The 24,280-nt window shown below is 44.2% G+C and overlaps 1 protein-coding gene across 7 annotated transcripts in view; it reads left to right on the forward strand.

The window, feature by feature from the left end:
- LOC129869611 (nucleoprotein TPR-like) overlaps positions 1 to 24,280 on the forward strand; it is a 58,362-nt gene that overhangs the window by 16,619 nt on the left and 17,463 nt on the right. For all 7 annotated transcript variants that reach the window (XM_055944165.1, XM_055944166.1, XM_055944167.1 and 4 more), the window contains exons 12-32: positions 33 to 140; positions 303 to 529; positions 800 to 963; positions 1,176 to 1,309; positions 1,609 to 1,757; positions 2,041 to 2,203; positions 2,378 to 2,512; positions 2,649 to 2,789; positions 2,995 to 3,169; positions 7,417 to 7,583; positions 7,908 to 8,060; positions 8,284 to 8,400; positions 8,664 to 8,867; positions 9,163 to 9,350; positions 9,467 to 9,614; positions 9,823 to 9,960; positions 10,177 to 10,308; positions 10,534 to 10,664; positions 10,927 to 11,137; positions 11,479 to 11,625; positions 11,805 to 12,003. In XM_055944165.1, coding sequence (XP_055800140.1) covers positions 33 to 140; positions 303 to 529; positions 800 to 963; positions 1,176 to 1,309; positions 1,609 to 1,757; positions 2,041 to 2,203; positions 2,378 to 2,512; positions 2,649 to 2,789; positions 2,995 to 3,169; positions 7,417 to 7,583; positions 7,908 to 8,060; positions 8,284 to 8,400; positions 8,664 to 8,867; positions 9,163 to 9,350; positions 9,467 to 9,614; positions 9,823 to 9,960; positions 10,177 to 10,308; positions 10,534 to 10,664; positions 10,927 to 11,137; positions 11,479 to 11,625; positions 11,805 to 12,003 — 3,331 coding nt within the window. The remainder of the gene's footprint in view (positions 1 to 32; positions 141 to 302; positions 530 to 799; positions 964 to 1,175; positions 1,310 to 1,608; positions 1,758 to 2,040; positions 2,204 to 2,377; positions 2,513 to 2,648; positions 2,790 to 2,994; positions 3,170 to 7,416; positions 7,584 to 7,907; positions 8,061 to 8,283; positions 8,401 to 8,663; positions 8,868 to 9,162; positions 9,351 to 9,466; positions 9,615 to 9,822; positions 9,961 to 10,176; positions 10,309 to 10,533; positions 10,665 to 10,926; positions 11,138 to 11,478; positions 11,626 to 11,804; positions 12,004 to 24,280) is intronic.

The raw sequence follows: 24,280 nt of genomic DNA on the forward strand, positions 1-24,280 counted from the left end.
CAGTGGACTTATAACTAGTTACTGTGTTTCAGGAGGTGCACCGTCTGCAGAAGGTGACTGACGAGGCCAACAAGCGCTCTTCTGTCCTGGAGAGAGACAACCAGAGGTCTGATGTGCAGCTTGCAGACATGGGGCAGCAGGTAAGGCCCAAACAGAACATCCTGTCTATAACCTCACAAACCTCACTATTGTCATAGAATTAGGTGTGGGAGAATCAATAACAATGTCAATCATAAAGTGATGGTTTTAAGAATACAGGTTTGGGACATAATCAATAACTTTTTCACCACCTCCCCCACCAGGTCCGTGTCCTACTCATTGAGCTGGAGGAGGCGCGTGGTAACCACGTAGCCCACGACGTGGAGGTGAGCTCTGCTGACATCAGCAGCACGTCGGAGGTCATCACGCAGCACCTGGTGACGTTCCGTGGGGTGGAGGAGCTCCAGCAGCAGAACCAGCGCCTCCTGGTGGCCCTTCGAGAGCTCAGCGAGGCACAGGAGAGGGAGGAGGAAGAGACCACTGGCACCAAGTGTGATATACTTAATTGTCCATATTCTTTGCAGATCATTTATGTTTTGCTTTCAACCCAAGCCCCCAAGATAAGTGTCCGACTGTCCTTTTCTCCATCCAAAAACGACCCACTAGACTAGATACTTTTGTGGATCTGACATTGTTGGATGGACATAAGCAATATGGTAGTAGCTCCTGCTCCACCTTCCCCTTTGGTTCCCCTGTGTCAGTAAAATGTTTGTCTGTGGATAAATAAAGGTAATTCCAAACTCCCCCCCCCCCCCCCCAGGTGCAATGAGCTGGAGCGCAGTCTGGAGAAGGCCCATGCAGAGCTGGAGGCTCTGCGAGAGCGGCGGGGCCACCAGATGCAGCTGGCTGAGTCCATCGTTAGGCAGAGAGACATGTACCGAGTGCTGCTGGCCCAGGCCACCGGAGTCAGCTTCCCTCAGCAAGGTCGGGTTCAGATTAATTCACATACATTTCCTTCTTCAGGGCCTGATGAGGCTAGTGTAGCAGAAATGTATATGTGGGTGCATGAATAAAGTACTGGAGCAGCATATACCGTGTGCAGGCTTTTGGTTCTTTAAGAAGTAATTTTTGTCCCAGGCCCGGTGGGAAACTTTGCGATGTGTATATATTAATTACATACTGACCTCTTGTCTCAGGTGCAGCAGCTGCTGAGGAGTTCTCTAGCACCCCCCGCCGCTCCCCAGCTGCCACCCCCACCACACCCACTGGAATTATTACTATGGCAACAGAGTCAACTGAGGTGGTAGAGGCCAAGGCAGCCCTCCGACAGGTGAGCCCCCACAATCCTCTGCGCTGTTTTACACGTTTTCTTAGTCAGTCACTAGAGGGCAGTATACACCTAACTACAGGAATTCTATGGCAGTCTACCATTTAACATTGAGAATGGAAATATGCATATCAGTGTACATGTATATACAGCATTGCTTGATACATCAAACATTATCTGTCCTTTTTGTTTCACCAAACTGCCATGTTATGATAGATCACAAACAACATCCTTCAATTAGTTTTATACAAAATGGTTGCATTACTCTTATTTAAAGGAACATCTTGTTTGGTGTGTTTTAGTTGCAGGAAGTGTTTTCTTCCTATAAGAGGGAGAGGTCTGAGAGTGACAAGGCCCTGGTGGAGCAGAGTGAGAAGCTACAGGAGCAGGTGTCTGACCAGAGATTCCAGAATGCCAAGATATCCACCCAACTGGAGTTTACCTCCAAGAGGTAAGATAATTGCACATCACTTTCAGGTCACTATTCAACACAATGGCACATGATTAGGGTTGTACAATTCTGTGAACTTTGCCCAAATTCCCTGGTTTTTCAAAAATCCTTGGAATTTGTGGAAAGTTACTGGAAATTTGCAACCATTTCAGAATAAAGTGTTTTGGATATTTTGTCTTTCTCTGAATGTGGAAACATGGAAGTTATTTCAGATTTTTTTGCATAGTTCACTTGATAACTTACTGAACCTGTCTGGTGACGTACCCTCCCCCCCCCTCCCCAGGTATGAGATGCTTCAGAATAATGTGGAGGGCTACAGGAAGGAGATTGCCTCTCTGATGGAGAAGGGACAGAAGATGGCTGCTGCAGCCCAGAAGAGTGAGCAGACTGTTCACACCATGACCCAGGACCTGAGGGTTGCCCAGGAGAAACTAAACATGGCAGAGGTGTGTCCCCCTCATGTTTGTGTGTTCCAAGTATTTTGTTCATTGTGTTAGAAAAAAATACAATACTTAGTCTCACTCTCGTAATGTGTGTGTTAGTGGTTTGCGCCATCTTTCTATACATGTATTACATCTAGTTTCTAAGCCACAGTTGAGTTGAGTGTTTTCCTCCTCCAGGGTTGTGCTGAGAGCCTCAGGAAGGAGAGAGAGATGCTGAAGCTAGTGGAGTCCAGACTGACCCAGGAGAAGGAGACCATGCAGACCCAACAACGAGGACAGAACATGCTGCTCACCAACCTCAAGACCATGGAGGTACACACAGACACACACACACACCAATCTCAAAACAATTGATACATCTCACACTAATCACTCATAAAATGGTTGAGGCACTGTTCTCTCTGCGTTCGTGTCATGTTTTAACTGTTCTCCCTGTGTGCTCATCCAGGCCACGTTGGAGCGCTCCGAGACAGACACCAGGCAGCGTCTGAACGCCCAGATAGAGAAGCAGGAGAGGGAGATCAGCCAGCTGCAGAAGAGACTGGAGAACGAGGTGGAGCAACGCCACCTGCTGAGCAGAAACCAAGATGTAAGTCCAACCAACAATCATCCCAAGTCCAACTACAACCCCCCTCTCTCCTTGGATTTTATATCTACCTGGGTTATATTCCTCTTTCTCCTTTAATATAACACTTATACTTTTTTCCTCAAGAGACTTGCTTCAAAAAGGCAGAACTCAAGCATTTTTACATACCATACACAAAATCAACCCTTCCTCGCCTTTCCCCATCCAGTTGCAGCTGATGGATGCCAAGAGGCAGCTGGAGACCCAGACGGCCCTGCTCCAGAAGACCAGGGATCAGCTGAGTGCTGCCCAGCTGGAGGTGAGCTCTCTCAGGCTGCAGCAGGGCAGTGGAGAGGGTGGTCGTCTGTCCCTGAGCTCCCCGCCCACTCCCATGGGCATCAGAGGTAAGAGTACATACAATGTACAGAATCACATCAGGTTCACTGCCTTTTGAGACATCATAGAATGTTTTGGAACCACCCATAGAAGTTCTTGTAGCCTGAATGTTGGAATGGCTCGAATGTGGATAGTACTCAGTTTTCTTCAATACAGCCACTTACACAATTACTATTTTAAGAGTGTTTAAATCCCAGTTTGCTGTCCTGTCGAAATAGCCTCTGATATTTTTCAAATTTCCCAGCTAAATGTCACACTTGCAGTCATGTCAGAAGCTAGCAGATTCATCACTTATTAACAACAGCTGCACATTCCAATTAAACATGTTTTGAAGTTCACTTTCCTTGCTTTGTGTAACACTGTCATGAATCTATCAAATAAGTATGGATGCACGATATATCGGTGAACATATCGGAATCGGATGATATTAGCTAAAAATGCTAACATCAGTATCGGCTCGATGTCTAGTTTAACACAGATGTGAAAAACCGATGTCAAAGCTGACGTGCATACCTATATAACGTAGGTACAAGACATAATGGCGCCATGTAAAATGTTGCACGACACGTGCAACACAGCATTCCCAACCTAGCCCACAATGTCTGCTGTGTGGATCGAGCAGTCAACGAGTCGAGCAGTCATTTGAAAGAGTAAAAAAAATTCGGCGAGACAACTCCAAGGCGAAATCCATTTAACACCAAGGTAATGGAATTCATTGCCCTTGACAATCAACCGTTCTGTCGTGGGTAATGTTGGCTTTCGCGACAGTAATAGCTTCACTGCTATTAGCTTCACAACATACTATGGAATGCTGTTTGGGTCTTTGTGTGTCAAAGATACACGCAAATAACACTTTGATGCGTTTTAAATATGATTTTTGTTAGACACGTCAAATAACAGTTCTATAATAGAATGTGTGTTCTGAAATTGCACGTGCAAGCCAAGCCCCACCACTACTATCAGTAGCACTGTCAAAGCTGTACAAAAAAGTCTGCAAACACCGGCTACGAACGATGTGTTTAGAATACCGCGTTGGTAATGAAGCGTTATTTGTTTGACCGCAACTTCTGGGCTGGCTAGCTTTAGCTTTGTACCTAGCTAACACCAGTACAACCAGCCTGAAAAACAATGACCAGTTGAAACTGCAGTCATTTTCATTATTCTTAGCAATGATTTAGGAATCCTTGTAAGTATTGTTGTTCGCCTGTTGAAATGTAACTTCGGTTCATGTAAATAAATTGCTTATTTAACTAGGCAAGTCAGTTAAGTACAAATTCTTATTTACAATGCCGGCCTAGGAACAGTGGGTTAACTGCCTTGTTCAGGGGCAGAACTACAGATTTTTACCTTGTCAGCTCAGGGATTCGATCTTGCAACCTTTCGGTTACTAGTCCAACGCTCTAACCACTAGGCTACCTGCCGCCCCCAGTGCAATTCTAAAGTATAATACATCCGGTGTGATTTCAACAGATTTGTCATTTGTCTTTTGTTGATTTTAAATAACATTCCAACCTCGTTTAGCATGATCTATTCAATAATGGCATAATTCTACTATTTGTATTCATTTGCATTACTACTTTTATTTTGAAGGCTAACTACAAGTCCCCTGTTGTGGCCAATCGCTATTGTGGCTAGCTTCACATAGATGAGTCGGACCACCATTAAAACTTCTTAAGGCTAGATCCCTAGCCAACATCAGCTGAAATGGCAGAGCGAAATTCAAAAATATTTTTTTGAAATATTTTACTTTCATACATTCACAAGTGCTATACACCAAATTAAAGCTTAACTTGTTAATCTAGCCATCGTGTCCGATTTCAAAAAGGCTTTACAGCGAAAGCACACCATTCGATTATGTTAGGTCAGCGCCAAGTCACAGAAAAACATACAGCCATTTTCCAGCCAAAGAGAGGAGTCACAAAAAGCAGAAATAGAGAAAATTAATCACTAACCTTTGATCTTCATCAGATGACACTCATAGGACTTCATGTTCCACAATACATGTATGTTTTGTTTGAAAAAGTTCATATTTATATCCAAAAATCTCAGTTTACATTGGTGCGTTCAGTAATGTTGTGCCTCAAACATCCGGCGAATTTGCAGAGAGCCACATCAATTTACAGAAATACTCATAAACTTTGATAAAAGATACAAGTCTTATGCATACAATTAAAGATATACTTCTCCTTAATGCAACCGCTGTGTCAGATTTCAAAAAAGCTTTACGGAAAAAGCACACCATGCAATAATCTGAGTACAGCGATAAGCCACAAAAACAAGCCATACAGATACCCGCCATGTTGTGGAGTCAGTAAAAGTCAGAAATAGCGTTATAATTATTCACTTACCGTTGATCTTCATCAGAATGAACTCCCAGGAATCCCAGTTCCACAATAAATGTTCGTTTTGTTCGATAAAGTTAATCTTTATGTCCAAATACCTCCTTTTTGTTAGAGCGTTTAGTTCACCAATCAAAATTCACAAGGCGTGGACAAGTCCAGACAGTCAAAAGCTTTCTATTACAGTTCGTAGAAACATGTCAAACGATGTATAGAATCAATCTTTAGGATGTTTTTATCATAAATCTTCAATAATGTTTCAACCGGACAATTCCATTGTCTTTAGAAATGAAATGGAACGCAGCTCACTCTCACGGCCTTAGTTCATGGCATTCTGCCAGACCTCTTAGTCAAACAGCTCTTATTCTCTCCCCCTTCACAGTAGAAGCCTGAAACAAGGTTCTAAAGACTGTTGACATCTAGTGGATGCCTTAGGAATATGCAATATGACCCCATAGACACTGTATATTCAAAAGGCAATGACTTGAAAAACTACAAACCTCAAATCCAACCAGGAAGTGGGAAATCTTTCTCAGGTTTGTTGCCTGCCATATGAGTTCTGTTATACTCAGATATCATTCAAACAGTTTTAGAAACTTCAGAGTGTTTTCTATCCAAATCGACTAATAATATGCATATATTAGCTTCTGGGCCCGAGTAGCAGGCAGTTTACTCTGGGCGCGCTTTTCATCCGAACGTGAAAATGCTGCCCCCTATCCCAAACAGGTTAATCAAATAAGAACTGTCTTATAAATTAGGGTTATTTTAGATGACACCTAGCTATATAGTTAGCTAGCTAACGGATAGCTACTGAAACAGAGTGTTGTTTTTGGGGAAGAACATTGTTTGCATCCATGAGCTAGCTAGCTTTTGTTTTTATGACCAGCACTGTAGGTGCGCGAGACAACTTTACTAGCATCATAGCATACATATCGTTGTGACTTTTGAAATACGAGTGATTGTGTAATAACTACATAAAACATTTATGAATGCGTTAAATTGTGACGTGCAGTCATATTTAGGTCCTGATTAGTCAACAAGCTTTTTTTTGACATGCAAAGACCCAAACGGCGTTCCATAGAAATCCTGATTGAGAATGATACGACTGAACAACGAAACAACAAGTAAGTGAAAGAAATAGGTTTTGATTATGTTGTACTGGTAATGGGGACATGCGTACATGCCAACAAAATTACGTTTTGGTCTGTGTTTGTGTGTAGCCTTTTTAACTAGGCAAGTCAGTTAAGAACAAATTCTTATTTACAATGACGGCCTACCCCGGCCAAACCCAGACGACGCTGGGCCAATTGTGCGCCGTCTTATGGGACTCCCAATCACGGTTGGATGTGATACAGCCTGGATTCGAACCAGGGACTGTAGTGATGCCTCTTGCACTGAGATGCAGTGCCTTGGACTGCTGCCTGTGTGTAAACTATTTAAATGACTAGAATGATTTTAAAAGGCAGCTAAAATTAAATATCGATTATCGGGTTTTTTGGCAAGGAAAGTATCGAGTATCGGACAAAAATGTAATTTCGGTGCATCACTACAAATATGTTGTGGGTCAGAGTGCAGTTATTTAGTTTCATAGCAGAAACGTTTGTTAGCATGTTTCCTTATTAAAGCTGTGGGATGTGTCCTAGTTTTCCATGTAGCTATAGGTCAGTGTCTACAGCTATGCTTTCATTAGTTTGTCTTATGACATTTTATAGGAAATGTAGTGAAACAGGCTAAATAAAACCCTGAAACAGTCCTGGAGGGTGTGTTCTGGAGCATGCACCATTAGCAGTGTTATCAAGGTTTTATTAGGGTTCTCGTTCTATGCTGCCCATGCTAGCTGTACTCTGTGACACTTACCTCTCCTCACTTCATCTTTTCATCTTTCCCCCTCACCTCTTAACTCCCCACCCCTCAAGGTCTCCAGGTTTCAGAAGGGGACTCTGAGGATCTGCGTGGCCGCCTGAAGCAGGCAGAGACACTGGCAGAGGAGCTGACAGAGCAGCTGAGGACAGCCACCTCCAGCATGGAGCTGTACAGAGCCATGGCCCAGAGCCTAGAGGAGTCCCTGGACAAGGAGATGCAGGTCATTACTCCACCTTGGCCCATAAGTCCTTAGTAGGATACTACCCTGGCCCCTAAGCCCTTAGTAGGATACTCATGGATACCATTGTACTGTATGTAGACTTCCAGTCTTTGCGCTAATGCTTGTTAGTATTGGCTCACGAAACAACTTTTAACTTCTTCATAATGTATGCAGAGACATAAAAATGACTTAAGTTAAAAAAAAAAACACCATGACCTTCCAACTTTAGTCCTCAAACCATATCCCTCATACCCTTATTCAGACCGCTATCATAAACAGTACAGTCCTAAATCTCTCTGGCACTCTCTCCCTCGTATCCTCTAGGTGACAGAGCAGGTTCGGTCTGCCATTGAGGAGCGTGTGAAGGAAGCCCAGGAGCAGCACCGTCAGTTGGAGAAAAAGCTCCTGGAGGCAGAGAAGGAGAAGCAGGGCCTACAGGAGGAGAAGATGAAAGCCCTGGCCTCCGTGGAGCAGCAGGTATGATGCAGAGAGGACCATTGCTAAACATCTATTCCCTTACAGTGCTTTATTATGACTATTAAGGGAACATTTCCACACTGTATAGCTCAAATGGTAGCTGATGCGTTCTGTATTATTTAACCACATCCAGTGCGCACGTAGGTGCTGGGTTCACACAATGCGTGGGTCTCCATTGTTCCACACCTTTAATTTCTGTTTTCCTTATCCCTGTGTGTGTCAGGTGGCTGTGCTGAGGAGGAATCTGAGCAGTGTGCAGGCGGACCACCAGGAGGCTCTACAGATGGCAGCAGTGGTAGCAGCCCAGGAACAGCAGGCCATGCTGGACAGCCAGGAGCAGGTGAGAGGGAGAAGTGGGCCGTGGCTAATTGGCCCTTATCTTGTTGCAGTGGTGTCCCAACATTTCATATGGCTTATCTGACAAAGCTATTTGCTACCTTGTTTTCCACATGCTTGCTATAGAGCATTACCTAGCTTGATTGTCGCTAACCATGTAAACTGTGATACTGGTTCATACATCCATATCAACTACATTATGTATTGCATTCCAGCTAGAAGGTCAGCTAAAGCTTGTCTATAATGCTGGTCTTCTCCACTTCCAAGGCCAAGCTGGCGTCGGAGGCACAGGATAAGTATGAGCGTGAGATGATGCTCCACGCTGCAGACGTGGAGGCCCTCCAGGCAGCCAAGGCCCAGGCCCTGCAGGCAGCCACGCTCAGACAGCAGCTGGAGGAGAGGGCCCAGAGAGCCTCTGCTCAGCTGCTGGAGGTCAGAGTCTCCTGGGAAGAACAGGAGAGGATCCTCAAGGTATGTATTTGCAGTCGATTGATTGCAGTCAAAGGAGATGCTTATATTATGAATAATAGGTATGGTGTTGGTGGCAAATGGTTAGAAGTGTAGATGGTGATAGTGTAAAATATATTTTTATACTTGTTGGAAGCTAGCTAGTGATTGTAAACTGCCACTCACTTTTGCAAGGGTTGTACAGTTTAGTTGGTGTGCACCACAAGTAGTTGGTGCACACCAACCAAGTAGTTGGTGCACACCAACCATAGTTGGTGTGCACCACAAGGCTGTAATGTGCATGAAATCTCTCTGTCAGGAGGAGATGTCTAAGGTGGTGTCTCGTTCTGAGGAGCTGCAGAGGCAGAACAGCCTCCTCCATGAACAGATTCAGACCATGAGCTGCAAGATGGCCGCCACCCTGCAGCGCCAGGCCAACGAGAGCCCTCTGAACATCTCCCTCACGGAGGAAGGCAAGTCTCAGGACCAGGTCCTTGAGATACTCAGGTAATGGTCCCCCCCCCCCCCCCCCCCATTTTAAATCCAATTGCACGCAATTACTTCACTCCTACAACACCCTTTTTTCTCATCATATCCTCTGTCCGCTCCCTGTCACGCTGCAGGTTTGTGCGCCGAGAGAAGGAGATAGCGGAGTCTCGATTCGAGGTGGCCCAAGGAGAGAGTCTTCGTCATAGGCTGCGAGTGGAGCACCTGGAGAGAGAGCTGAGAGAACTACAGGAGGGCCTTAGTGCTGAGAGAGAGCGAATGCAGGTGAGCTGGACACTATGGACAGCCAATGATTTATGGCTTCATAGGGTAGTTTCCTGGACCCAGGTTAAGCCTTTCCTAGACTAAAATGCCCGTTCAATGGAGAGAGGAAAAACAGATTTTGTTCATAAATGGAGAGGGTGTGGGTGAGAGGGCAGTTTAAGATGATAATATCTCAGTGCTGCTTATGATCTTTAACCCCTGACCCCAGGTGACAGCTAAGACCCTGGCTAAGCACGATGAGCTGATGAAGAAGACTGAGACCATGAGTGTCCTGATGGAGACCAACAAGATGCTGAGGGAGGAGAAGGAGAGGATGGAGCAGGAGCTCCAGCAGACACAGGCTAAAGTAAGACAGCAGGTTTACTTTCTCAGTGTCAAAGCACCGACCTTTGGTTGTGATAACAAAACCCTATCTTAAGTCATTTTTCTCTGGAAACCTTCTGTGAATTTGGTCCCTTTTTTGTTTTAGGCAAGAGGCCGACTTAAATTAAAACATATATATATATATATTTTTTTCTGTTTTGATTGACATTTTCTTCATTTCTCTCTCCCTGTCTGTCAGGTTCGTAAGCTGGAGTCGGACATAATGCCCATGCAGGAGTCCAACTCTGAACTGAGTGAGAAGAGCGGCATGCTGCAAGCAGAGAAGAGGATTCTGGAAGAGGACATCAAACGCTGGAAGGCCAGAACACAGGTTAGTTTTGTTCCTTACACAATTTGTCTCAATCATATTATAACATACCCATGAGATATTATTAAATGACAGAAAACAAATACCCCCACCCCAAATAAAACTATAAAAACATTCTCAAAGTACGATTCCTTGTCACTCACAGTTTGTCTAAGGTCCGAAAGCCTGTTTATTGACTTTGGATTTGAAACGTAATGTGTTCTGTTTAACTCCTGTGTGACCCTATAGCACCTGGTGAGCCAGCAGAAGGACACAGACCCAGAGGAGTACAAGCGTCTCCACTCTGAGAAGGAGGCTCACCTCAAACGCATCCAGCAGCTCACTGAGGAGACGGGCAGACTCAAGGCTGAGGTGGCCAGGTGAGACTTAGCCTAGTCTGTAATACAAACATAATATATAGCCTGGAATCCAAAACTGAATATCGCTCAGTGTGACTTTTCTGTTATTACATGGTACCAACGACAGCCAGGAAGCTGAATTACAAATTAGGCTCCTCATTGAAAAGCACCATGCTACACAATGAATTGGCAAGCAACGCAAGACATAAAAATGGAGAATCTGCTCATTGTACTATAAAAAGTATTTTGGGATGTTTTATATTAATGTATGATCTCCCTGTAGGAGTGGTGGCTTGGTGACGTCCCTGCAGAGCCAGGTGCAGATGCTGCGTGAGGGTCTGGGGAAGGTGAGCTATGAGAGGGATGCTCTGAGGAGGAGTGTGGAGGCCAAGAACCTGGACAACCAGGAGAAGTTACGCACCATCACTCAGGTCAAGAAGATCGGACGCCGCTACAAGACACAGTATGAGGAGCTCAAGGTGGAGCACGACAAGGTCAGTTGGTGAAACACCTGGTACCTGTTCTGGTTTTGTACAGGGCAAAGTAAAAAAAATATATATATATATATATATTGATTTGTAACTAAGCTGTTTCATGAAACACAGCCTTGAATTCACTTAGACTCCCAAGATTCAGAACAAGATTAATCTCAATTGTTTTCTCATGAAACTAATAATAACTTTACTCATGTTGTCATTGAATAACAAATGTGCTGGTCTAGGTGGGATCAAGTTGAACACTCAATGTCTAACCTGATGACCTTGATTTAAATAGACATTCCCAGTGTGTGAATTCTGCCATAATGTATTCAGTGTTGGACTGATCTCCTCTCCAGATGGTGTTTGAGGCAGCGTCCACCCCAGCCCAGGAGCAGGAGGCCCAGCAGGCCTCAGCCCAGGAGTTCCAGGTTCTGAAGGACTCCTTGGGACAGGCTGAGACCCGGACCAAAGACCTGGAGGGACAGCTGGACAACCTCAACAAGGTCAGAGCAGTGTTTTCCCTATACTTTTTTCCCAGGCAACATCCACAATAACTTTCACCAAAATTGTAAATGCCTATTGGGCAGAGGGTTAAGAGAAACACTGGCTCAGAAAGGGTGGTAAAGGTACCTGGTTGTATAATACCATATTCCCAACACAAACCATGGTGTGTTCCTCTCAGGCGGTGGGTGAGAGTGAGGCGGAGGTGCGCGGGTCGCAGGAGCAGGCCTCCAGGCTGCAGACAGAGCTGACCAGGCTGAGACAGGAGCTGCAGGAGAAGGCCTCCCAGGAGGACACCCTCAGACTGCAGATGGCTGAGAAGGAGGAGAAGACCAGGAAGGCTTTTGTCGGGGCCAAGCAGAGGATCAACCAGCTTATGGGTAAGAGGCCAGGCCAGACAAACCTGACTGTGGCTCAAGCTTGAGTGTGGCTGAGGTTTGCAATGAAGTATACAGTTGCGGCCAAATATTTTGCCACCCTTGCACTTTTCTTAAATGATTCCCTTTTTCTTCTAAAATAAGTTGCAATTGAAAACACTTTTGGTCTCCACACCTTGTTATTGGATCTTCAGCATTGCATAACCAATTTTATTTTTGTTGAAATTAAGTTAATAATTTTTATTTAGTCCATGCCAGTTGTCTTTATTTTTTAAGTAATTGGCACCCTGGAGCTAGTACTTGGTTGCACAGCCTTTGGGCAAGATTACTGCAGACAAATGAACCTGCTGCACCTTTCCACTAGCAATTTGGCCCACTCTTCAGAAGCAAACGGCTATAATTCTTACATTTTTGAGAGGTGCCCTACATCAACTGCTGTTTTCTTTCAAGTATTCGTTTCGGTATTTCACTTATGGGATATTCCCCCAGCGTATTCGTCAGCAGCCTTTATTACACTACGCCAGCCATTATTGGCTGGATGTCGAGATGACGTGTGCGTCTGGGAAGGGTGTCCCTCCTACCCTACAAAAAGTCCAACCCAGTATCTGAGTCATTCAAACACCTCTTCCCGCTTTTCATTAGAAAGCTTACCTCGACACGACGACTGCGTTTTCCAGAACTAGCTTAACTGTTTACAGACGTGCGCTTACAACTCGCTCGCCGAGTGCTATTCTCAGGACTGAGCGGCAGTGACAATTTTCCTTCACCTTAGTTAGAGGGAAATGATTTGAGGGAGGAACGGGTAACTCGTTCACGACCAAGTTAGCTGTATCCAAACAGTGACTAGTCGTTAGCAAGCTAGCCACCGGTAGCTAGCTTTGGTAGTTTTACTTCAACAAGAAAAGTTTATTAGCTACACTGAGCAAACTTTTCTGACCTGTTTCGGAAACGGTATCCGGCCATCACACCGAGTGCCGCCATCAGAGATAGCTAGTGATTAGTGGGTTATCGGACTAGCCTACCGAGCTAGTTTTTTTTTCTGACAGCTAAAAACATAGTACCCAAGCTATGGCGACAAAAGCATCTCCCACCCCAAACGAGGAAAGGCTCCCTGCACGAATCTGCTCCTGTGGAAACAAGACATCGGCCAAAGACACCCACTCAGTGTGCTACGCTTGCCTTGGGCTGCAACATTTCCAGGAAGCTTTAGCCTTCCCTGGCTCCTTTCTACACTGTGCCCTCTTCACTGTGAAGAGCCTCCGTCGCAGGCTAGCATGCCAAGCTAGCCTGAGTTAACAGGACCCTAACATGGGGGGCCGGTGTCCCTGATGGCTCACCAGAGGTGATGGATATCCCCACAGCAGTGATCTGTATTACCAAAGAGCTGTAATTTTGATATACTGGTCCGCAGAACATTTCCCCCAGGATTTAGGCTTCTTTGGGTGGGTTTTTGAGAAGTTCACTCAGGCTTTCTTGTCTCCTTCAGCAGTGGGGACTTCCTTTTACCAATGACCAAATTAAGCATTCAAAGATTATAACCCCCTCCCTACAACCAAACATGGGGAGATTTGATAATGCTGTGGGCTTGCTTTGCTGCTTATGGTACTGGGGACCTTGAACGTGTACAAGACATGGAATCAGCAGAATATCAAGATATTTTGGAGTGCAATGTTCAACCCAGTGTCCAAAAACGGGCTCTTTATCAAAGGTTGTGCTTCAAATAAGAATTTATTGGTCGCATACATATGGCACAGCAGATGATATTGCAGTAGTATCTAACAATACACAATCTAAAGAATGGAATTAAGAAATGTATAAATATTAGAATGTGAAATGTCAGAGTGGCATTGACTAGAATACAGTATATTCAAATGAAATTAGAGAAACAGTATGTAAACATTATTCAAGTGACCAGTGTTCCATGTCTATGTACATGGGGCAGCAGCCTCTAAGGTGCAGGGTTGAGTAACTCGGTGGTAGCCGGCTAGCGACCATGACTAAGGGCAGTGTACTAGCTGGAGGCCGGCTAGTGATGGCTATTTATTTATTTATTTTTAATTTACCTCTAACTAGGCCAGTCAGTTAACCTCTAACGCCTCACAAACCCGGATCCGGGATCCCCCCCATCAAAAAAGCTGACTAGCATAGCCTAGCCTAAAGCCACAGCCTAGCCTAGAACCGATATCATATAATAAAATGTTCATGAAATCACAAGTCCAAGACACCAAATGAAAGATACACATCTTGTGAATCCAGCCATCATTTCTGATTTTTAAAATGTTTTACAGGGAAGACACAATGTGTATATCTATTAGCTAACCACGTTAGCAAAACACGCATGAATTGGAACCTTGGCAAAATGGCGGACGGAAGACAGGGTGGTGTGGCAGGTGCCGCTTCTCATTCGAATGCTGTAATTTTATCTAAACCATCAGGTGTACGCCGACCCCAGCTAAGTAACTCATGCAAAGAGTTAAAGCGCAATTATGTGTTTTATCTCCAGTACTCTGCCATGATTGTCAGTTATGTAGCTGTTCTACTGATAATCTCAGTGCGTCCTTGCTGGGATGACACAATCAATCTACTACCGGAGAATATTAACACCAAACACATTGGTTCACCGTTCCACGGGAGCGGACAGTACACAGCATACCATAATGTTCTGAATAATGGCCAAGTATACCTCGCTCCTTATTCTACTGAACCGCTTAGGCGCAACAAACACAAGTCCAACATTTATCGGAAACTGTTAAACTACCTGTTCACTACCCTCCTGCTCTCCGGGGATGTGCAACTCAATCCTGGGCCCAACATCACCGAGCCAGCGATACGCACCGGAGTGGAAAGCGGTGGATGGCCTCGTCCACTGATCGTCGCCGCTGTGGAAGTGGGTGAGTGCTATGGTCCTATGGTTTCTCTCGACTCACCCGGCTCCAGGATAGATTTTGACTCTTCAAACATACCAAAGTCGCTATATGCGATCCCTGACTCTGCTTCTGGTACGCAAGCTGTTTTAATTAGTTCCCCGCATCCAGTGCAGGCAGGAGGGATTGTTAATTGCGCTACCGAACTGTCCCTAATCAAAACGAAACAAAACGGCCTAAACCCAGCCGTCAGAAAACACAGAAAATGTAACTTTTTTCAATGTGTCAATCACTCCCGAGTCATCTGGGACCCACGAGCTAAGCCCAAGGGACTACTAGGGGGGCACTTGAACATTCGTAGTGTCATTCCAAAAAGTGATCAAATTCAACATCTACTCACAGACTCCAACCTTGACTTTCTCTGCCTCTCAGAGACATGGCTCCATAAAAACTCTCCATCTGCTGCTTTGATTGTGCCTGGCTACAATGTTTTCAGGAGAGACAGGACTGAAGGAAGAGGAGGGGGTGTGATTTACATTAAAGAACATATCCGATGTAAACAAATTGAGTGGTCATGTGATAATGAACTAGAATGTATTGGCCTGAACATTACACTGTCTCCCCAAATGTCTTTTACCCTCATTGGAATGTATAGGCCACCTTCCACCAAAAGTGTGTTTTTTGATCAGTTTAATAACATGCTTAGGGAATGTGATTTTGGGAAAGAGGTCATCTTAATGGGAGATTTTAACATTAATTATGAAGACAAGTGTTGTAGGAAAACCCTCAAACGGATCACTAATACCTTTGACCTTACACAGCTAGTTAAAGGGCCAACCAGGGTGACTTGTTGCTCTAAAACAGAGATTGATTTGGTGTTCAGTAATAAACCAGAGAGAGTGACTAAATCATTCAATATGGTTACTGGGCTATCTGATCATAATCTGACACTTATAGCCAGAAAGCTGTCTAAGAGCAGGTTTAACCTCTCTACTGTTAGAAAGCCTGATCAACTAAGAATACCTAAGAGTGAATTAAGCTATTTTGAAAACGCAATTAAGGGAATTAACTGGAATGATCTCTTGTCCTATGCAGACGTGGAAGCTGATAGTCAAGTTTTTCTATCCACAATCAGACTACATTAAATGGTTTCCTAAAGAAAATCAAATCCAAACCTGGCCAAAAGAGCACTCTTCCTTGGCTAAATGGAGAAATCTGGAAATTGATGAAGGAACGAGATTATTATCTAAAAATAGCCCTAAGATCCAAATTAGAGCATGACAGACGTAGGTTTACCATGTTGAGAAATAAGGTGATGAAAGAAATCAGACAGGCCAAGGCAAAGGCAATTCTAAACTGATCTGGGAGAATCTAAAAAAGTTAACAGGGAAAGACCATAGTAACACTGCAAAAAGACTAGAAATCATGGTGAATAACAATCTAACACAGGATGCAGTCGAAATAGCAATAGCCTTCAATTCCTACTTTATTGACTCTGTCAGGGTACTGACACAGAACCCTTCCACTGGTTTCTTGGGCTCAGTGCTAGTAAATGATGCTCAACCTGTCTTCATCATAAGGGAGGTTTCTGAGTCAAAGGTGGACAAGGTGATTAGCTCACTAAAGAACTCTAAAGCCAAAGATGTGTTTGGGATGGACTCTACCTTTCTTAAAAACTACAAAGAGTCACTCATTGGCCCCATTACTAAGGTCACCAACACATCTATTGGTCTCGGGGTGTTTCCAAGGGTATGGAAATCAGGCGACCCTGCTGACGTGAGTAACTACAGGCCCATTAGTATACTACCTGTGGTGTCAAAGGTTGTTAAAGTGTGTAGCAGAACAACTGATTGCCCACCTCAACAACAGCCCCTTCACATTACATTCCATGCAGTTTGGCTTCAGAGCGAAACACTCCACAGAAACGGTCAACTGCTTTCTTCTGGAAAATGTGAAGTCCAAGATGGACAAAGGGGGCGTTGTTGGGGCTGTGTTTCTGGACCTAAGGAAGGCTTTTGATACTGTTAACCATGAGATTCTCATCACAAAATTGTCCAAGTTCAACTTTTCCCCCGGTGCCTTGAGATGGATGAAATCATACCTTGAAGGCAGAACTCAGTGTGTCAGAGTGAGCAATGAGCTGTCGCCCACTCTTAGCTATGATGTGGGTGTGCCCCAAGGGTCAATACTGGGGCCCCTCCTGTTCAGCCTGTACATTAATGATCTGCCTTCTGTCTGTACTGGGTCTGAAGTTCAAATGTATGCAGATGATACAGTGATATATGTGCATGCAAAGAGCAAACAACAAGCTGCACAAGAACTCACTACTGTAATGGTCCAGGTTACAAAGTGGCTCAGTGACTCGTGTTTGCATCTCAATGTGAAAAAAACTGTTTGCATGTTCTTCACAAAGAGGGCAACAGATGCTACTGAGCCAGATGTCTATGTGTCAGGGGGGAAGCTCCAGCTGGTATCTGATTTTAAGTACCTTGGCATCATACTTGATTCCAACCTCTTTTAAAAAGCATGTGAAAAGGGTAATTCAAATAACCAAATTCAACCTAGCTAATTTCCGATTTATACGAAATTGTTTGACTACAGAGGTAGCAAAACTGTACTTCAAATCTATGATACTCCCCCACTTAACATACTGCTTGACTAGTTGGGCCCAAGCTTGCTGTACAACAGTAAGACCTATTCAGTCTGTCTACAAACAGGCTCTCAAAGTGCTTGATAGGAAGCCCAATAGCCATCATCACTCTCACATCCTCAGAAAGCATGAGCTCCTGAGTTGGGAAAATCTTGTGCAATACATCGATGCATGTCTTGTATTCAAGATCCTAAATGGCTTGGCTCCCCCTCCACTCAGTATTTTTGTTAAACAGAAAACCCAAACATATGGCAGCAGATCTACAAGGTCTGCCATGAGAGGTGACTGTATAGTTCCCCTAAGGAAAAGCACCTTTAGTAAATCCGCTTTCTCTGTGAGAGCTTCCCATGTCTGGAATACACTGCCATCAGACACACAACTGCACCACATATCACACTTTCACAAAAAAAAAATATATTTATTTATTTCACCTTTATTTAACCAGGTAGGCAAATTGAGAACACGTTCTCATTTACAATTGCGACCTGGCCAAGATAAAGCAAAGCAGTTCGACACATACAACAACACATAGTTACACATGGAGTAAAACAAACATACAGTCAATAATACAGTGAAAATAAGTCTATATACAATATGAGCAAGTGAGGTGAGATAAGGGAGGTGAAGGCAAACAAAATATATATATAAATAAATAAAAAAATATATAAAAAGGCCATGGTGGCGAAGTAAATACAATATAGCAAGTAAAAAAAATAACACTGGAATGGTTGGTTTGCAGTGGAAGAAGGTGCAAAGTAGAGATAGAAATAATGGGGTGCAAAGGAGCAAAATAAATAAATACAGTAGGTAAAGAGGTAGTTGTTTGGGCTAAATTATAGATGGGCTATGTACAGGTGCAGTAATCTATGAGCTGCTCTGACAGCTGGTGCTTAAAGCTAGTGAGGGAGATAAGTGTTTCCAGTTTCAGAGATTTTTGTAGTTCGTTCCAGTCATTGGCAGCAGAGAACTGGAAGGAGAGGCGGCCAAAGGAAGAATTGGTTTTGGGGGTGACCAGAGAGATATACCTGCTGGAGCGCGTGCTACGGGTGGGCGTTGCTATGGTGACCAGCGAGCTGAGATAAGGGGGGACTTTACCTAGCAGGGTCTTGTAGATGACCTGGAGCCAGTGGGTTTGGCGACGAGTGTGAAGCGAGGGCCAGCCAACGAGAGCGTACAGGTCGCAGTGGTGGGTAGTATATGGGGCTTTGGTGACAAAACGGATGGCACTGGGATAGACTGCATCCAATTTATTGAGTAGGGTTTTGGAGGCTATTTTGTAAATGACATCACCGAAGTCGAGGATTGGTAGGATGGTCAGTTTTACAAGGGTATGTTTGGCAGCATGAGTGAAGGATGCTTTGTTGCGGAATAGGAAGCCGATTCTAGATTTAACTTTGGATTGGAGATGCTTGATGTGAGTCTGGAAAGGAGAGTTTACAGTCTAACCAGACACCTAGGTATTTGTAGTTGTCCACATATTCTAAGTCAGAGCCGTCCAGAGTAGTGATGCTGGACAGGCGGGCAGGTGCAGGCAGCGATCGGTTGAAGAGCATGCATTTAGTTTTACTTGTATTTAAGAGCAATTGGAGGCCACGGAAGGAGAGTTGTATGGCATTGAAGCTCGCCTGGAGGGTTGTTAACAGTGTCAAGAGAAGGGCCAGAAGTATACAGAATAGTGTCTGCGTAGAGGTGGATCAGAGACTCACCAGCAGCAAGAGCGACATCATTGATGCATACAGAGAAGAGAGTCGGTCCAAGAATTGAACCCTGTGGCACCCCCATAGAGACTGCCAGAGGTCCGGACAACAGACTCTCCGATTTGACACACTGAACTCGATCACAGAAGTAGTTGGTGAACCAGGCGAGGCAATCATTAGAGAAACCAAGGCTGTCGAGTCTGCCGATGAGGATGTGGTGATTGACAGAGTCAAAAGCCTTGGCCAGGTCAATGAATATGGCTGCACAGTACTGTTTCCTATCGATAGCGGTTAAGATATCGTTTATGACCTTGAGCGTGGCTGAGGTGCACCCATGACCAGCTCTGAAACCAGATTGCATAGCGGAGAAGGTATGGTGGGATTCGAGATGGTCGGTAATCTGTTTGTTGACTTGGCTTTCGAAGACCTTAGAAAGGCAGGGTAGGATAGATATAGGTCTGTAGCAGTTTGGGTCTAGAGTGTCTCCCCCTTTGAAGAGGGGGATAACCGCAGCTGCTTTCCAATCTTTGGGAATCTCAGACGACACGAAAGAGAGGTTGAAAAGGCTGGTAATAGGGGTGGCAACAATTTCAGCAGATAGTTTTAGAAAGAAAGGATCCAGATTATCTAGCCCGGCTGATTTGTAAGGGTCCAGATTTTGCAGCTCTTTCAGAACATCAGCTGACTGTATTTGGGAGAAAGAGAAATGGGGAAGGCTTGGGCGAGTAGCAGAGGGGAGGGCAGTGCTGTTGACCGGGGTAGGGGTAGCCAGGTGGAAAGCATGGCCAGCCGTAGAAAAATGCTTATTGAAATTCTCAATTATAATGGATTTGTCGGTGGTGACAGTATTTCCTATCTTCAGTGCAGTTGGAAGCTGGGAGGAGGTGTTCTTATTCTCCATGGACTTTACAGTGTCCCAGAACTTTTTTGAGTTTGTGTTGCAGGAAGCAAATTTCTGCTTGAAAAAGCTAGCCTTGGCTTTTCTAACTGCCTGTGTATACTGGTTTCTAGCTTCCCTGAAAAGTTGCATATCACGGGGGCTGTTCGATGCTAATGCAGAACGCCATAGGATGTTTTTCTGTTGGTTAAGGGCAGTCAGGTTCAGGAGAGAACCAAGGGCTATATCTGTTCCTGGTTCTAAATTTCTTGAATGGGGCATGCTTATTCAAGATAGTGAGGAAGGCATTTTAAAAAAATATCCAGGCATCCTCTACTGACGGGATGAGATCAATATCCTTCCAGGATACCTCGGCCAGGTCGATTAGAAAGGCCTGCTCGCTGAAGTGTTTCAGGGAGCGTTTGACAGTGATGAGTGGAGGTCGTTTGATCGCTGACCCATTACGGATACAGGCAATGAGGCAGTGATCGCTGAGATCTTGGTTGAAAACAGCAGAGGTGTATTTGGAGGGCAAGTTGGTTAGAATGATGTCTATGAGGGTACCCGTGTTTACGGAATTGGGGTGATACCTGGTAGGTTCATTAATAATTTGTGTGAGATTGAGGGCATCAAGCTTAGATTGTAGGATGGCTGGGGTGTTAAGCATGTTCCAATTTAGGTCGCCTAGCAGCACAAGCTCTGAAGATAGATGGGGGGCAATCAGTTCACATATGGTGTCCAGAGCACAGCTGGGGGCAGAGGGTGGTCTATAGCAGGCGGCAACAGTGAGAGACTTGTTTTTAGAGAGGTGGATTTTTAAAAGTAGGAGTTCAAATTGTTTCGGAACAGACCTGGATAGTAAAACAGAACTCTGCAGGCAATCCTTGCAGTAGATTGCAACACTGCCCCCTTTGGCCGTTCTATCTTGTCTGAAAATCTTGTAGTTAGGGATGAAAATGTCAGAATTTTTGGTGGTCTTCCTAAGCCAGGATTCAGACACGGCTAAAACATCTGGGTTGGCAGAGTGTGCTAAAGCAGTGAACAAAACAAACTTAGGGAGGAGGCTTCTAATGTTAACATGCATGAAACCAAGGCTATTACGGTTACAGAAGTCATCAAAAGAGAGCGCCTGGGGAATAGGAGTGGAGCTAGGTACTGCAGGGCCTGGATTCACCTCTACATCACCAGAGGAACAGAGGAGGAGTAGGATAAGGGTACGGCTAAAAGCTATGAGAATTGGTCGTTTGGAACGTCTAGAACAGAGAGTAAAAGGAAGTTTCTGGGGGCGATAAAATAGCTTCAAGGAATAATGTACAGACAAACGTATGGTAGGATGTGAATACAGTGGAGGTAAACCTAGGTAATGGGTGATGATGAGAGAGATATAGTCTCTAGAAACATCATTGAAACCAGGTGATGTCATCGCATATGTGGGTGGTGGAACTGAGAGGTTGGATATATAGTGAGCAGGGCTAGAGGCTCTACAGTGAAATAAGCCAATAAACAGTAACCAGAACAGCAATGGACAAGGCATATTTACATTAAGGAGAGGCATGCTTAATCGAGTGATCATAAGGGTCCAGTGAGTAGAGGTTGGTTGGGGGCACGGCGATCCAGACAGCTGGCCGGGAAGCTGGCTATCGGTAGCAAGATAACATAGGATGGAGGTCTGTTTTTATTTTTTTTTATTTTTTTTGTCACCTCGTTCGTTTCCGTCGGTAGATTAGTGGGGTTCCGTGTGGTAGAGGGGATCGATCCAATTGGCAAAATAGATATAGTGACCCAGGAAAAAAGAGAAAATAAAAAATAAATTGTCCGGTATATTTATTTAGATAGCAGCCGATAAGACAGCTAATAATTTAGCAGATGGGTATTCAGAAACGTCGCAATGGAAAAGCCTGTTGAAACCACCTCGGACAATTACGTCGGCAGACCAGTCGTGATGGATCGGCGGGGCTCCGTGTCGGCAATAAAGGGTCCAGTCCAATTGGCAAAAGAGGTATTGTAGCCCAATAATTCGCTGGTAGGCCTCTTCGGCTAGCCGGCAGATGGGCCTAGCTCGAGGCTAGCTCAAGGCTAACTGGTGCTTGTTTCGGGACAGAGGTATTAGCCAGTAGTAGCCACCTGGTTGCAGCTAGCTAGCGACGATGATCCGGTGTAATTGTCCAGAGCTTGCGTCAGGAATCCGGTGATGTGGTAGAGAAAAAGCAGTCCTATATTCTCTGGGTTGATATCGCGCCTGCAGACTGGCAGGTATTTGCCCGAGCTGAAGCTGGCTGGTGTCCGAGTTAAGGGCGAAGACCGCAGCAGTGGCTAACTGACTACTAGCTAGTAGCTAGTTATCTGGCTAGCTTCTGATTGGGGTTACGGTTCTAAAGTATAAAAAATAGCAGATCTGTACCACATTGGGTGAGGCGGGTTGCGGGAATGTATATTCAGTTCCAAGATGGAAAGTGAAATTAAAATATATACGAAATGTATACAAAAAATACGAGGACTATTTACGCGGGACAAGACAAGACAAACACACGTCCGACTGCTACGCCTTCTTGGAACCATTATGCTTGAATACATGGCTAAAGGTCAATCAGATTTGTGAACATGGTCCCTAGCTGTGTGTTGCCGCTTTCCATGTCTGTTGTCTGTAACTTGTGAGGTGTGGAAACACTTCGTTGCTTTTATGAATTTTGTCTTACTGCTTTTTGTTCTATGTTGCTCTGTCTATATGCTACGTCTTGCTTGTCCTATGTTGCTATGTCTGTATGCTATGTCTTGTTCTATGTTGCTATTGTCTATATTGTAATTGTTTTTAATAACCTGCCCAGGGACTGCGGTTGAAAATTAGCCGGCTGGCTAAAACCGGCACTTTTACTGAAACGTTGATTAATGTGCACTGTCCCTGTAAAAATAAACTAAAAAAAAAAAAAAAAAAAAAAAGACGCCACTTTTTTTGTCCACCATTATTTTTCTGCATAGGTAGCTATCACAAATTCGACCAAATAAAGATATAAATAGCCACTAACCAAGAAACAACTTCATCAGATGACAGTCTGATAACATATTTATTGTATAGCATATGTTTTGTTAGAAAAATGTGCATATTTCAGGTATAAGTCATAGTTTACCATTGCAGCCACCATCACAACTCTCACCAAAGCGACTAGAATAACTACAGAGACCATCGTGTATTGCCTAATTACTCATCATAAAACATTTCTTAAAAATACTCAGCGTACAGCAGATGAAAGACACAGATCTTGTGAATCCAGCTAATATTTCAGATTTAAGTGTTTTACAGCGAAAACACAATATAGCGTTATATTAGCTTACCACAATAGCAAACATCACACCAGCATTGATTCAAGGCAAAAATAGCGATAACGTATAAACCACCAAAATATATTAATTTTTTCACTAACCTTCTCAGAATTCTTCAGATGACAGTCCTATAACATCATATTACACAATGCATATAGAGTTTGTTCGAAAATGTGCATATTTAGCGGCACAATTCGTGGTTAACAATGTGATTAGTGGCCAAAACTTCAAGCAATCTGTCCTATAGGAGTTGTATAGGAGTTGAAATTTTGTCTCTAAGTGGAACAGAGCCCATTCTACAGCAATTTCCCTGACATGGAGTCAGATTTGAGAAATGTTGGCCAATCTTCTGAAGTCAGTTAAAAGGGCACTGTCGTTGCTATGACTATACGGACACTTCTTACGTCTTCCCCTGGATGCCTTTACGTGATGACGATTCCAACGGGGTCGATTGCGCGTTCACAGGCCCTACAAATGAAAAAACCCTGAAGCTAGTCATTCTTTGGGAGCTGCGTCATGAGCCTAGAGGACACCGGCGCGCACCTGTTCCAAGCGTTAGTTTAGCCTGTTATATTTCTCCGGTCATCTTTTCACTCGTTATAGGAGTTAAAAACATCATAAGGTAGTTAATTTAAAGCGTTTTATAGCAATTTATATCCGTTTAGTGCGATTTTGGGACATTTATTTTTGCAACGATGTGAAAAGTTGGGCACGCTTTTCAGTTCATCCCGAACGCAGTTGACATTTCCACATGGCAAGAGGACAGCTTTCCACCAAAAGACGATTTCTCCCAAGAAAGGATCCTTTGCCCAAGATACTGATGGAAGAACAGCTCAAGGTAGGACATTTTTATTATGATAAATCGTGTTTCTGT

Source organism: Salvelinus fontinalis, chromosome 14, assembly GCF_029448725.1.
Source record: "Salvelinus fontinalis isolate EN_2023a chromosome 14, ASM2944872v1, whole genome shotgun sequence".
NCBI lineage: Eukaryota > Metazoa > Chordata > Actinopteri > Salmoniformes > Salmonidae > Salvelinus > Salvelinus fontinalis.